This window comes from Haplochromis burtoni, unplaced genomic scaffold (genome assembly GCF_018398535.1).
Source record: "Haplochromis burtoni strain Fernald_Lab_line unplaced genomic scaffold, NCSU_Asbu1 Contig_468, whole genome shotgun sequence".
Lineage (NCBI taxonomy): Eukaryota > Metazoa > Chordata > Actinopteri > Cichliformes > Cichlidae > Haplochromis > Haplochromis burtoni.
In genome coordinates, this window is record NW_024582829.1 from 417,172 (window position 1) to 433,337 (window position 16,166).

A 16,166-nucleotide genomic window follows, 5' to 3' on the forward strand; every position below is an offset into this window, starting at 1 on the left:
GTCATGATTTATGACACAATTAACATATTAATAATGCTAATGATAATTAAGTTAAGATCTTAACTATATTTAGTATTAATACTAAAAATACTTTTGAATCATACTTGAGTCACACTTTTGTTGTTGTTTTTTCTTTTGCATGATATTTATTTTGTTTTTGCATGTGAAAGAGCTGAGTTGAATCAATTAACATTTGAACTTTCTAAAGGGGGCAAATTAGCATGAAGATGCAACCTCAAAAATCAGTGGTAGTGTAAAGTTCTGTTGGTTATCTAGTAATAAAGCACTAATATTCAATTTCATGTCAATAATGAACCACATTCTTCATACAACAGCAAAAACTGCTGGGTCAAAAACAAGAACAGTAAGAATCTACTAACAAAATAAAATGCATAACCACAGGTTGAAAGCATGTTTGAAATGAATCTCAATATACTTTGATAAAAGGGTGAACTCTTCTGGTAGACGTTTATGAGGGGGTGGGGGTCTTCCTGAAACAGCTATTCACAAGAAACAGGTGGAGAGTAGCATTCCTCCAGAAGGGCTGGTTTGTTAAATGTGCAGGCAGTCATTTTTTTTAAGGTTATTTAATACAAAAACTTAATATTGAATACATAAATATACATTAATTAGTGTGTAATTACATCTTCCAACAAACTGAGAAATTTTCATAAACTTAAGCTTAATCCTATAAAAATAGGGTCACCACAGAGTGTGCAACATTTGTGGAAGCTGTCATGTTCCCCTGACATCCTGACAATGGCTCATCAGGTGGTTGTAGTGTAGGAGGTAGAGCAGCTCATCTACGAATTGGAAGGTTGCTGGTTTGAGCCCTGGATGCTCCAGTCTCCAGTCTGGCTATGTATCCTTGGGCAAGAGACTGAAAAGTTGCTGTCCAATGCATTCATCAGAGTATGAATATGTGTAAATGTCAGCTAGAATGCCCTTAGGTGTAGAAAAAGTGCTTTCAATGGATGAATGAAGCATGTTAAATAAAGCACTTTGGCTGCTTACAGTAGAAGAGTGCTATATAAGAACCAGTCCATTTACTATTTACCAGATGGCTCCATGTGCTAATTACACATCTATTTACAAAATGTTAATTTTAAAGCTTTGACCAACCATGTTGGTCTACTACTTCCATTCATGAAATTTGCAAGGAAAATTGAACTAGTCATGACTCAACTTAAACATTTTACTATTTGTTATGATTAAAAGAAAAACTCCAAAATAGAAATCATCTGGTGAATGGCATGTTAAACAAAATGTATGTCTATTGTAAATCACTGCGCATTAACTGCACACGCAGTAACTTTTCATAGGGAAGGAGTTGATAATCAGTAAGCTCACCTAAGAATAGCAGTTTTTAGTTTCAAAGTAATTCGTGAGAGCTGCCAGGAGACGGTTACATGTCAGAAGGGAGCTGTCAACAGACAATTAGTGGACTTAAAAGTCTAAAGAAAACAAAAGAGCATTATTTAGCGGGTTTAATACACCTTACTGTGCTGAAGCATATATTACAGGGTAAATATCGGGCAGCAGAATCTACTTTGACCTCTCGAGTATGACGAGGACAAATGGTCCCCTAAAGTTTTCTCATAAAAATAGTATCAATGTTTATCCTGACTGACAGCAGATGCTGATTTTTAACTTACTTCATTGCGTCCTCCAGCTTTCTTTAACCCAGATATTGTATCATGAATATCTCCGTCATTGTGACTGAATAAGAAGACGCACACACACTCCTATACATATAAATTATGTCTGTTTTAATATCTTAGTGATTTCAATTTTTTAAAATGTACTGTTCCATTTATTAATGGCTGTATGTATTTATTTGTTCATTCCCTGTGAAGAACCTTTACATGTGATTTTGGCATAAAGAAATAAAACTGCCTTGACTTTAACCTGAATTTTAACTGTTAAAATTTATTTAAACTTTACCAAATAGTCAAGGCACAAAAATTGCCAGATTATATTTGTAAAAAAAAAAGAGAATGCTCTGCTATTTATGAAAGATTCAGCTCTCATTTATAGGATCTACTCAAGTTAACACATTGCCTCTGAAGTCTGCAGCCTCTCCTGTGAGACTGAGAAAGAAAGCAGCTTTACTTCTTGCTTTCTTTGACCAGTTGTTCCACTTCCTTCATGAAGCGCAGGCAGAGCTCATCCTGCCACGGCAGAGCAACACACTGAACCGCCACAGGTAGACCCTCACCACCAGTCACTGCCTGAACACAAAAACACACTCCTGTCACTTAACGCTCAGCAGCTGGACCGCAGTCTTCTGCCTCGAGCTGACTAACAAATTGTGGAACATTTAATAAAGTTCATGTATAACTGAGAGTCAATAAATTACAGAACCACAAGAAAAAAATGTCTCAATCGTCTGATCTTTAGCTCTTGGTTCCATGTAGGATAGATGGGCCTACCCACCACCACACCTGAAATCTTCCTGTGTGTAGTCAGTGTAGTTGAAAGTTGTATTCATTTGTTTAGAAATTTTAAAACTGCATGAAAAACTGGTCTCACAGTAAATGTGTTCAATCCGTCTCCCCACACTGGTATGTGTTACCTCTTTGAGGGACTTGTCAAAACTGTCCTGATAACAGCCCTTATAGTGTTTTAGTTCCTCCTCATCCTTCGCAGTCACTGTGGAAACAGTGACTACACCCGCAGGAAATTTTAAGAGATTGTAGAGCATCGTGCAACTGACAGCAGCTGAAATAACAGAAAATACAAGTAGATTAGTTATGATGAAATATTTTAAGACAGATTCACTTTTCTTTAGCCCTTCAAAATTCTGTTGCTCTTTAATTAACATGTGATTTATTTAGTGTAACAGTGCCTTTATATTATTATTTGTCCAAATGTTCTAATCTACAGGTGACTTTCCTAATTGACTAATGTCTGGAGATATTGTTTTTCTTCACTCTCTGCCTTTTTTAATCATGCGTGTTAGCACTAGAGAAGGGCAGCAATCCTAATTTTTTATGAGATAATTGTTATGTGATCCCAAATCCCAGGAACTATGCTGCCACCTAGGAGCATTTCATACATCCACAAACTTATCCTGAGATTACAATAATGAAAAAAAGAGAGAGATAGATGGACAATAATGCTTTTTTTTAATACTCAGTATACCATACTTGAAACTTTGTCAGCGTGCAATAACCTGCTGGCTGGCCCTATCATGGGGGACAACAGCACATCAATATTGCAGCTCCTCCAATGTGCTATTGTCTCTTGAATATAGTCCTAAAGAAAAAACAGGAAATTTTACTTGATCCTTTATACAACTGCGATTCCAAAACATTTGGGAGACTGTGTACAATGTAAACAAAAACAAAATGCAGTGATTTACAAATTTTGAAATATTTAAACTGAGAAATTTTAATATCTATCCATTCATTTTCTTCCACTTATTCAGGGCCGGGTCACAATGTTAGCAGCCTAAGAAGCAAAGCCCAGACCTCTCTCTCCCCAGCCACCTCCTCTAGTTTATCCGAGGGAACAACGAGGCCTTTCAAGGCTAGCCAAGAGAAATAACCTCTTCTGCATGTCCTGGTTCTACTCTGAGGTCTCCTCCTATGTTGATCTGTGGAACCAGCACTCCAAAACAGGAACTCTAGATAAATAGTCTAGTCTCTGATCCTATGAGTATTACACAGCAGGCAGTGCAAGGCTTGGATGGAACCGATGGCTGAGGGGAACTGCCCAGTCCTTCTTGAGGTTGGAGGCAATGGGAATGGGATAATGGGATAACCTTTTATAATTCAGACATACAAAACAAACAAACAAATATATTCGCATACACATATACATAGATAGCTGAATATATATATGTAGCCATACTGAGTCCATTAATATTTTATGTTTATCAACGAATTGCCCATAGCCTCACGAAACCCTGCTTGTTAATGAAAACCTTTTCCAGTATTTTGGAGAATTGTGAAAGTCTGTACATGTAATTTGTGATTTCCATTTTTGTACAATTGTATCACTTTTGTGATGTTAATGCACCAGTTTGTAGAGAGAATTCGCACATTTATGCTTAAAGCTTTAGAGATGCCATTAATAGTTTATTTAACAATTTTTGTATCACGGCCATTAAAGTCTGTAGAAGTTTGATTTTGTGGTTTCCCAACAATGTCCATGATTTTCTTTTCTTCCACAGCTGATACAAACATTGAAGTTTGTCTGCTCTCGCTGCAAAACTTCTATCAGTCTGGTCCAACACTTACAAAGAATCTATTAAATTCATGAACTACTTCACCAACATCACTAATATTTGTATCCTTATTAATACCCTATTACACAGGGTAATTTAAATGCCTAGACCTATTTTATAATGGTGTTTAATGTTTTCCAAATCCCTGTTAATGTTTTTCTTCATGTCTAATAAATTTGCACAATTTTTGTCAAAATACTATTTAATTTACATTTTGTTATATTTATTTTCAGCTTTTTAATTTCATATGGTATATATGGTATTTTTCTTTTTACAGGCATTTTGTAATCCTATTGTGATCCATGGGCAAACTGCATATTTTTCTTTGTTGCAGTATTGCTTTATTAGTCAATGCTTGTCATATAATAATTTAAATTTTCCTAAGAATGTCTCATAAGCTTTATCAATATCCCTTTCCTTATACACTACCTCCAAATTTCCCCTCAAGTAGGTCACTTTTAAATGCATTCATGGATTCCTCTGTTCTCACCTGTTTTATTTTAATTTATTTTCCTGTTTGTCATTACTATGATTGTTGTCATATACTGGAAAAAATGCACAATGATCACTGATGTCACTAATTAGAAGGCAATTTTGTTTTCTGATTCATTAGTTAATGTTCAGTCTATTAATGTTTTTCTGGACTTATCACATCTGTGTTGAAATCCCCATAAATAAAAAGAACTTTTTGGTTTGATTTTGTATCCACCCACTCCTTAAATGCTGGTTTACCTTAAAACCTTAGATGGTTTTCTATATATGTTGTCCACCAACATAGTCATTTTTTCTACCACCTTGTACATTTTCTGTTCACAATAGGTATCTCATATCCATACCTACTGCATCTTACCTTCATACCTTAAGATTCTGTCTTTACTTTTCACCCACTTTTAACTAGAGCAGAGGTTACTTCATTAACATCACTTCATTGCATTCTCTACTTTTCTATGTTGCACTTTAACATGATTTATCAAACATTCTATCACATATGAATATTAAATCACAATATGAATATACTTCCGTACACGTTTATTCAGTTTATGCTATTTTTCTTCACTAGGATTTATTAATAGTTCAATATATGAATATTAATTTCAACGCGATTTTCATCAACTTATTCACATAGGACTGCTTTTCTTACTTTTTATTTATAACTATGCCAATCACAATATACACAATATAAGTGTTTTGTTTGTTTTTTAAATCACACATGTTAAAATCTGACATTCTCTTGTTTACTTAGTCAATTTGACCAAGACAGGCTCTGGGCTGTGTGCCATGTTTGCATACCCCCTGGGTACAAATAACACCAACAAAGACACACACGCACACACACGCCCTTGTTCCCAAATATTTACTTCTCTGTGACCCTCAGGCTGCAGAATAATCACTCTTCCCTCTGGGTGGTGGGTCTGGTATTCTTGGCCATTGGTCCCTGCTTCTCTCCCAGCTTGGATTGTTTTTGTGATGCAGCGTCTAGTCTTCTTTTTTTATTTTTATTCTTCTTATCATTTTCACTGGGCTCCATAAACTACAGAGTTTGTGACCTTCCGATCTTGCCTAATTTGGCATGTGGGAATGCAGATCTGCTGCTGTCTGCCAGTGGCTCTCTGTCTCGACTTACTGGCTACATGGCCCAGTGTGTCATAGACCTGCCCCAATTTCCACATGAACTCTTCTGCTCTTCTGCTGTTTTGTCCATCAAATGAGGGATTTTCTCCACTGATGCGCAGATATCTTCTCCCACCTGCAGACATTACGCAGGGTGACCCATGCCTCCTGAGTCACTATCTCTTGGGCCCTCAGACGGAGGCCACATGCGGGCCACTGTGATGACGTTATTCTGCTCCAGCACCAGTTTCTGTGGGTCTATACACCAATTTCTTGGCTGGAGCCTCCCTCGATTTGGCTTCTGTGGACTGCTTCAGCCACCTTCTCCTTCAAAAAATGCCATTCTCGCCCTGGATTGGTTCCCTGAAGGCCCTCTTCTATACTAATTTTCACATTTGCATCCCCCACTCTCTTGTCTCCTCTTCCTCTGCGTACATTCACTCAGTGTTGTTGACCTTGAACCTTTCTCTCTCTGACTTTTCACCCACTTTTATCTCTGAGGTATCTATGAGCAGTGTTGGGGAGTAACGGAATACATGTACCGCCGTTATGTATTTAAAATACAAAATATGAGTAACTGTATTCCGTTACAGTTACCGTTTAAAAAGGTGGTATTTAGAATACAGTTACTTTGTTGAAATAAATGGATTACACGGTGGTACTTCCCTGTTTCATATTGTTGCGGGTCAGGACTGTTTGGGTTTTGTTTGACAGCTATGGTTACCATGGTTACAGGGTGACGCTCTCTCTCTGCGTGTTTCCTGGGTGAGAGAGGCCTTTTTGTTGTTTTTGTGCTAAGCTAACAGGCAGAATGCTACAGGTATAGCTCTAAAGAATGTAGCATCATGGGCAGTGTAGTCCGTGCTGCAGGGAGAATGGACTGCCATACACGTTATGTATCTGTGAGCGAGGGAGGGAGAAAAAGGAAAAGTACGAGCTGTCATCGAGCAAAAATGGGAGCTGGAAGCATGTAAATATAATAATAACCACTGCAGCCAAGAAGAGTGCCTGATGAGCCCAGTTGTAAGTAAGCTGTTAAGACTCGACTGTACGCTGTGTTCGTGTTTTCCTCCGAAACAATAAGTTCCGTTGGAGCAGCCTTTCAACGCCTCTCTGTCTCTCACTAGCAAAGTTGACCCAGACAACAAAGTAGAGCTATTTTTCGGCTACGAGCCCGAGGTATTAGTCAGAGGTCCCTTTACTACGGTGTGGAACAGCAATAGTATATTCACATAGTTGTAAACAGCATGATAATATATTAAGTAATCCAAAGTATTCAGAATACGTTACTCTCATTGAGTAACGTAACGGAATACGTTACAGAATACATTTTGGGGCATGTATTCTGTAATGGAATACATTTTAAAAGTAACCTTCCCAACACTGTCTATGAGGCAGAGGTTACTTCATTAAAATCGCTTCATTACATTTTCTTCTTTTCTATATGGATATTAAATCACACATGAAAATACTTCCCTTCATGTTTAACTCACTTGCACCTGTCTGCTACAATGCCTCCTGCACCTTTTCGAATGTTTTTAATTTTTTCATGAAAAACATTACCTTATTTTGTTTTTGATGACAGCAAAAACAGACCTAAAAAAGGTGTAAGGGGGTCAACAAAAGCCAAAAGATATGTGAAAAAAGAGAAATAAAGATGGATGGATGAAACCAATGCAGCTAATTAGCTCAGTATCATGACTCTGATGGAAAAATAAAGTATTTCAGAGAGGCAGAGTTTCTCAGAAGCAAAGAAAACTGCATCTACATATTACAGAACAATTTCAAAATAATATTTGTCAATGTAAAATTGACAAACAAAAAGACTTTTAACTATCTCATTATCTACAGTACATTATCATTAAATGATTCAGAGACTCTGGTGAAATCTCTCTGTGCAAGGGACAAGGCCAAAAGTTTGTGTTTGTGAACTTTGGGCCCTTGGGCAGCAGTGCATTAAAAACAGGGATGATTTTGTCATGGAAATCATTGCTTTGGCTCAGCAACATTTCCAGAGATCACTGTCTGCGAACACAGTTCGCCATGCTATCCACAAATGAATCTTATGTGTTGTCTCTATACGATCACTCATCTGCCTGCTGTCCTGGATGTTTGGCTGCTAATCTTTGTTATATAACTTTTTCTTTCCACACTGCCAAACTCAGTGTCGACAGCGTTGTTCTAGTTCACTCATCTTCTAGCCTGTCCACTCAGAGCTCCATGCAAGCCTCCAGCTTCATCTTCACCACTACCATATTCTACTTCTAATTCCTATCACCTCTAAGATTCTGCTATGATGGGTCAATCGCCAAACCAGTAGCTGAACTCTGTATCTCAGTAAATCATGTTCAATTCTTCCAAATGAGCTGTCGCTATTGCAATACAGCTTAAAGCTCTAAAGCTCATGCAAACAGGAATTCATATTTGAACATAATCCATAAACACCACCACCACCTTCTTTGGGCCAAACCTCTTTAGAATGGACTGACACAAAGTGAAAGACTGTTTTGTGGCCAGACAAATCACAATTTGACATTAGTTTTGAAAAACATGGATGCGGCATCCTTCGGACTAAAGAAAAAGGAAGCATCTGGTTTGTTATTAGTGCTCAGTTCAAAAGCCTGCATGTTTCAGTGCCATGGCATTGGCAGCTTGCATATCTGGAAAGACACTTTTTAATGCTGAAAGTTGTGTACAGGTTTAACCTTCACAGACATATGTACAGGTTTAGGTTTAGAGGAACATAAAACTTCCATTAGAATGATATTTTCTTGCTGAAGATATCTGAGCAAGTCAATGCTAAAGTGTATATTGCAGCTATTACAATAGCATGGCTTTGTAGTAGAAGAATCATTTTTCTGAACATGGTATACATTATTTTTTCAGTTTGAATATTAGATTTGTTTTCTATGTGCTATTGTGGATAAATGTAGGTCGGTAAGATTTGCCAATCATTGCATTCTGTTTTAATTTACATTATACACAGTGTCGCACCTCTTTTGAAATTGTACTGTGATACTCAACCATGCATCATTAGTTGAAAGTTAAAGTTACCTCAACAGCAGCATGTTGCTTCCACAGATCGGAAACAGATCTAAAAAATAAAGCATTATTTTGTGACTTTGCCCATCACATGTATTATATGAAAAAAGAATCACGTACAGATGATGAATTTCAACAATACTTTCTCACCGAACTCCACAAATAGCACTCACGTTGGAAGACAGACGAGGTGACTGCAAAAAACAAGTGAACATTATTGACTGGCCTGCACAAAGCCATGGCTTTAATCCCATTGAAAATCTGTGAGTTTACACATTCTGGCACTTTACAACATAGGCTCTATCAGATAAAAGTTCCAAGATTATGTTCAGTCCTGTGCTTGAATTTACACATGTTTGTCACCAAATGAGAAAACTCACCACAGGTTTTAATAGGAAGGAAAGGATTTTCTTAAACCACTTAGGGAGCGAGTGTATGAAAACCTGCCGCTTCAGAGAAGGGTCCAGAAGTGCCCCTTTCCTAAAATGAAATAAATTATTTACACACACAAAATAACTGTGTTGACACTTAATGACATGTAATGATTTTAGTATTCTAGTTTATCATGCTAGCACCTGCAACTTAGCACTGAAAAAAAATCATACATTTATTAGATGTTTTAAGTTCATGAGAAGTGATTAGATGAATTATTAAAAGGTACAACTCACAGTTTTTGTAGAAGGGTGGTAGCACCATCTGCATATACACCCGTTATTAATAGCTCAGGAACAATTTGGCTGATTTTCAGTGGAGAGTAAGGAACCAACTAAAGGCATAAAAGAGAACATTAAAGATGTATGGCTCATATCAAATACTAGGCAGTGATTATTAGTGTGTGTGTGTGTGTGTGTGTGTGTGTGTGTGTGTGTGTGTGTGTGTGTGTGTGTACATATTTAGACATCTTTGTGAGGACAGAAAATTGGCACGCGACTATACTTGTGGGGACCAACGGTCACTTATGGGGACAATTTGACCCGTCAGTGTATGAGTTACTGACGGGTCAAATTGTCCCCAACAATATCTATGTAACATAAACATGCAGAGAGATTTTATTAGTTCATTACACTCTTTAAGCCAAGCAGAAGAAGTTTTATATAAAAAAAATTACTTTTAACAATTTTAGATAGCTTAACTTTTAAAAGGGTCAGTTTGGACACTGTCTCAGCTGAACTCTGGACACGCACACACATACACATACACTGATACGCACTCACTCATCCCCCCTCCCTTTCCAAACGTCTTCGATGCTTGTTCCCTCCTGGGAACACGGCGGGTCAGGGCCTGTGCTGGAATAATAGCGCAGGGCAGGATGGCTGCTGCGTTTGCTTTGGATTACTCTTCACACACCCCCCCCATGTTGTGCTGTGGACATTTATGTGCTTTTTGTGCAGAGGAGGTTTTTTTTGCTTCCTGTTCTCATGCTGTCCTCCCAGGAGCCCAGCATGAGCAGAGGTCTCTTTTTTTCCTCTTGTACTTTCCCATTGTAGTGTGTATTTCACGCTACCGATCTCCGACCTGTATCCCCATGTGATGTCTGTGTTGTGTGTGTAAGGTCGGGGGCGTGTGTGTGTGTGTGTGTGTGGGGGGGGGTCCCATTTCACAGCAGGGCAACGTGCATGTGGCGAATAAAGCCTTGATTGATTGATTGATTGATTGATTGATTGATTGTCCTGTAACATAACAGGGGGTTCATAACAATTCAGGACAGTATCGATTACATGTGTGTGGTGACGTCTTACTGTGTGCCCTGCTTGCTCTAACAGAGCTTTGACCTCTCTGACACCTCGGACCATGCTTGGAGACGGTTGCAAGTAGCCATCATTTTCCAAATAACCAATCCTAAGAGGTCTGGAGCTTCTGTATATCTGTAGATGAGAACAGAATTATTAGCCCACCAAAGAAAATTTCAGCTTTTTAAAAGTATTCCCAAGTGCTGTTAAGAAGAGCAAGGGATTGTTAACACGGTTTTTTCCAAGCATCTTAATTTTATTTTAGATGGTTACATTATTTTACTTTGGTCTTTGTTTAAACTCACAGATTTTCAATGGGATTACAGCCATGGCTATGTGCAGGCCAGTCAATAACGTTCACTTAACAAGTGGGAGGCACATATGCAAACTGCTGTAATTTCTACACCGTTCACCTGATTTGGATCTAAATACCCTCAAATAAAAGCTGACAGTCTGCAGTTAAAGCACATCTTGTTCGTTTCATTTGAAATCCATTGTGGTGGTGTATAGAGCCCAAAATGTTAGAATTGTGTCGATGTCCCAATATTTATGGACCTGACTGTATGCAGAGTCATAGCGAATGTTTTCTTTGAGATTACAATTCCAGGCTTGGTTAAGACATTCACTAGTGTCTTGGCTAAGGTCTTTAGACATATTTCTCACTAGTTTTCTTCCCAGAATCAATTAAATCTTTCAATTTTCACCTCTGCCAGGCTTGTTCTGTACTCTGTGGCTCTCTTTGAATTTCTTGATACTTCTGACTCCACATTGTGACACTTGGAAATGCTGTGATAACTTTGTATAACCATCTCATCCTTTGCAAGGATTAACAATTCTTTTTCTCAAGTTTAAAACTTTATTTATGTATTTATTTGCTTTTTTTTTTACATGATGCTTTCTCAACAGCTCAAACCCTTCCTGAGGTTTTTGTACTGTAAATTGGAAAATAGCCCTCAGTTTTAACTTGACTTGAAGAGCTTTGAACATTACAAATGCAATGACTTTTAAAAAGGTCAGCTTTTCCGGGGGTTATTATATTATTGGCCCAGGTTAATTCTGTTGTATTTCTGCTACCGTTCAAAGATTGTGTGTAAACAGAAATAGTGTATGTGTTCAAAAGAAAACCGGTATATTTAGAAAATGTTGAAAATCCTTTGCTCTCATAAAAAAAAAGCACTTGGAAATGTTATAGGAAGACTATTAACTTTGTCCTTTAGAACTTCGTCTTTTAGCATAGAGAGATGTGTTAAGAAAATTAACTTGATTAATTTCTAGTTTCTAACATCTATGAATGACCTGAAAATATATAGAAAAGATGATCATCAACAGAGGACATGAATCCCACAGTACAGGACACACCTCCATGTTAAAAGGTAATGGTGGAACAGTGGGGTCCAAAGAAAACATGTGGTCACAAAGAAGCGCCTGCATGCACAGAGCCAGGCTGTCCACATCTCTTGCCATGGGTCCAGGAGATGACGACACTAGTTTAGTAGCAAGCATAAAGCAAATGTTTTGAACAAAATGTTCCAGAAAATTTATTAGACACTGGTTATATATAATCTGCATTTACTTCATGTGCTAGTTTCTTACCTGACTTTTGTCCTCGACAAATTGAACGAAAACCCTGTAAACTGTTCATTATCCAAAGGTGTTAACAAATAAAGAAACCTTAACTCATCAATTTACAATCATTTTCTATGACTAAAAAGGATCTACCTCAGTCGGTGAGCAGTTGGCTTGAAACCACAGATTCCACAGAATGAAGACGGAAGACGGATACTGCCACCTAGATCAGTGCCTATACCAAGCAGGGAGCCCCCTCCCCCAATGAGAGCCGCCTCCCCACCAGATGAACCACCAGGAGTCTTCTGGGGGTTATGAGGGTTCACAGTCTGCCCGTAGATAGGATTACTGCAGTCATAGCTAAAGGTGGACGCAGACAAACAAAGACAGGTTATGAGTCTTTACATAAAATACACACATGGAAGATGCAAATGGTACATGTATTGGTTCTTATATAGTGTGTTTCTACTCTATCAGGGGACTTAAAGCACTCTCCTCATTCACCCATGAGTACACAGAGTTTTTAACTGTGTTATAATTTGTTTTAAATTTGAATTCTTGATTAAAAATGTACCTCATGAGGGCTTGGGCCAAGTTGGTTCTCACAAAGGGAATAGCTCCTTGTTTCTTCAGGACTTGAACAAGCACACTGTCCTTTTCAGCGGGCTGGTCCAGGTTAATGACCACACCACAAGAACAGTAATGATCCTTGTGAAGTAAATTAAAGAACACAAGAGTGCATCAAAGACTACACAAATGCCATACCTTAATATTTTGAAAAACTGTAAGTGAAATTCAGAGATCATAAATAACATTATTATTAAGACCTTAATTTATACAGTATTCTCACTGAGATTGAGATCTCTTTCTAAAGAGGGACCTGCTTACAAAAAATGCCAAGAAATTGAGAAAGATTAAACAACACAGTAAACGTGATCACAAATTAACAAAGACATGTGTCTAAAACCTTTTTAAATTATCAAATGAAATCAAAGATTGTAACATCATAGTTTTTGTGTAGTTCATTTAATTCATAGGCAGCAAACCATTTAAAACCAGCTTTTCCAAGTTCTGTGGAAATAAGAAGTAGAGTCAGTATTTATGTGTTGCTCATGATTTATAAAATTAACTGTTTTAATTCTAATACTTGGTAAAATGGTAAATGGCGCTTTACTTAGTCCCTAAGAACCCCGGAGTGCTTTACACTACATTCAGTCATCCACACACTGGTGATGGCAGCTACATTGTAGCCACAGCTGCCCTGGGGCGCACTGACAGATGCGAGGCTGCCGGACACTGGCGCCACCGGGCCCTCTGACCACCACCAGTAGGCAAATATGGGTTAGTATCTTGCCCAAGGATATTGTGAAACTGCTTGCTCACTGGCTAAGTCCAGTTTCACATTTAGACCCACTCCTCCATGTCAGGTTTAGCTTTTTGCAACCAACTTGGCAATGGTGGAAAAGTTCATCTTGAGGTTGGACTCCAGAAAGCAATGGTTGGTGTCCTAGCTGCATTCGTCCATTATTATACTGCCTATAGCGTAACTGCCATTTGTTTGCACTACAAATACATTAATTTATTAAATTATTCTTACCTTAAATGTAATATTTTCTTTGATGCTAACTGGAACTCCGTACAAGAGACCATCCTTGTTGGAGCCAACAGTTGTCAGCTGGTCCAAACTCTCCAGCAAAATTTCAGTGCAGCAGTTCAGCTTTTGGTTTACAGCCAGAGTCTGTTGGAAAGGAAACAAGCACAGACAGACTGAGATTAACTTATTTGCTTTAAAGGGATACTGATCTGTGTAAGCGCTCTGTAAAATATTAAACTCTCACTGGAAAATAAAATAGATTACTTAGTGTTTATGCTAGCTAAAATAAACTGGTGTATATATTGTATTTCAGTCAACCTTCAGATAGAAAGATCTGTGTTATGTTAGGCAGTGAACTCTTGTGTCATGCTGGATAATGAACCTTTTCCATGTAAGAGTAAAGCACATTGTCAGGGTTCAGTGAGCCGTCCTTCAGCTGCTGTGTCAGCTCAGACAGGGAGAGCTTCAGGATCAAAGCAGAGTCAGTCGTGGGATGCTAGAAGACACAGACCCACACAGAATCATTATGTTATAAAAATTTATAAAGCTGTAAGAAAGAAAGAAAGAAAACCATATCAGTGTATAGATTCAGGACTCCTACTTCCTGTACTTCTGCACAATTGTAAAGTGTAGAAGTAAATTTAAATCTAATTTGATATACAAAGAGGTGTTTACAAAGGTTATAAAGCTAGTTATGTAGCTATTTGGTGGTTACGTGTTTTGATATTTACATGTTTACACGTTTGAATGTTTAGACATGCATGTTCAAACCAGTAATATGTGTTATATCTACCTAGTTGTTTTCCCTGTTCTGATCTGAGTTCAAGATTTCCTGGCTTCTGAGAGGCCAGTGAAGTATTCATGAGGGCGGTACACAGAAAGTGTGAGTTGTTGCGGTGTGCGGAGAGTAAAGAGGCTGCTAAAAAGTTATCCGTCTCCATCTTGCTGTTCCTAATTATTCAGAGAGATTCCAAACCATCTAGTGAGCCCTCGCGTTACACAATCACCAGATTTCTACGGTGGCCCCTAGAGACAAAGCACGCACAAAATCCAAAACACTTACAAAAGTTTTGGATTTTGCAAGTGTTTTGGAGTTTGTGCGTGCTTTGTCTCTAGGGGCCACCACAGATCCAACAGAGCAACTTTAGGGTGAGGTGGAACAGGAGACGTGCAGCTGACAAACCGCGTGTGTGAAGTTATGTGTCAACTTGGGCCAACAAAACAAATCCAGAAGAGCAGCATAATATTAATGTGTTTCTAAGTTTTTGTATGCATGTTGACAACAAAAAGTGTCAGTAATTTGGAAATTAATAACTAAACCTCCGCCAGGCTTAAACTAAAAGCACATCATTTGTTTTGATTTCTATCTAAAGAAAAAGTTAAACATTTCAGTGTTTAAAGCTCTGAACTCTCACCGACTGTTTGTACCGGAGCACCGCCTGCTCTGCGCGCTGCAAGCTCTTATCTCTCCGGTTTCTGGCTCTCTGTATCTTTTCCTCTGCCTGTCGGAGGCTGTTGATCTTTTTCACCCGCACAACCAGGTATCCCACAATGCAGGCAACACCAGTGAGCAGAGCCGCTGTCCACTTGTCCATCTTCACTCTCTTAATAAACAGTTCAGTGTTCTGCGTGGCTTTCGTCTTTGCCCTGTGGCTGCAAAATGCAAAAATCCAAGCGGACCTAACACACAGCTTTTTAAACACGACAGGCTATCTTGTTTTAGCTGTGGGCGTGTTGTGCATGTACCGTGCCTTAATTTAGGGGTGGACAGTTCATTTACCCGACGCACCGCCAATTGAAGCACCGCTGCGCACTGTACCATACACGCACCATTCTAGCCCATTCGTTCATTTTCTTTGCCGACACTGTAATACCCAATCAAATCTCTTAATGACACTTGGGCCTCTCCTACCTTCGCTGTGACTTATTGAAGAGTTTAGTGTGAAAACTTTCAGCTGAAAGGCTAAGACAGAAAAAGAAAATGAAAGTAAAAATGAATTCAGCGCAATGTGTGACATTAAAAGACATATTAGCTGTGGCACCAGCCAATGCCTCACAGGCGTGTATATATACACGTGTGTGTGTGTTTGTTTACATGTGTACATAACATGATACCTATCAGTAGAGAAGTGCCACAGTCAAATACTAAAAAGGTAAAAGGTAAAAAAAGAGAGTCATTTATTGCCTTTATAACATATTTTCATTCATAATACTTTGTTGAAACATATTCTGTGGGGTAAATATCATAGTATGTTAATTATTTAAAAAAATGAACACCAGCTACCTTGACCTCAAAAACACATTTTCAGAAGATTGGTATTATTATCTTGCTTCTCATTAAACAGTGACAGCTCATTGCCACTGATTAACTAAAATACACATGTACAAACAC

General features: G+C 38.3%; 1 protein-coding gene across 1 annotated transcript; it reads right to left on the reverse strand.

Moving 5' to 3' along the window:
• On the reverse strand, positions 1-15,414 carry LOC102288528 (vitamin D3 hydroxylase-associated protein; the record flags this gene model as incomplete). Its single annotated transcript, XM_005946521.3, is given in 15 exon segments — positions 1-2,231; positions 2,576-2,721; positions 3,150-3,258; positions 8,897-8,936; positions 9,035-9,078; positions 9,265-9,364; positions 9,553-9,650; positions 10,624-10,749; positions 11,974-12,098; positions 12,208-12,248; positions 12,334-12,540; positions 12,755-12,888; positions 13,778-13,918; positions 14,157-14,270; positions 15,190-15,414. Coding segments are annotated over 15 exon segments (1,728 nt in total). The 3' UTR covers positions 1-2,108.
• Positions 15,415-16,166: the final 752 nt, after the last annotated feature.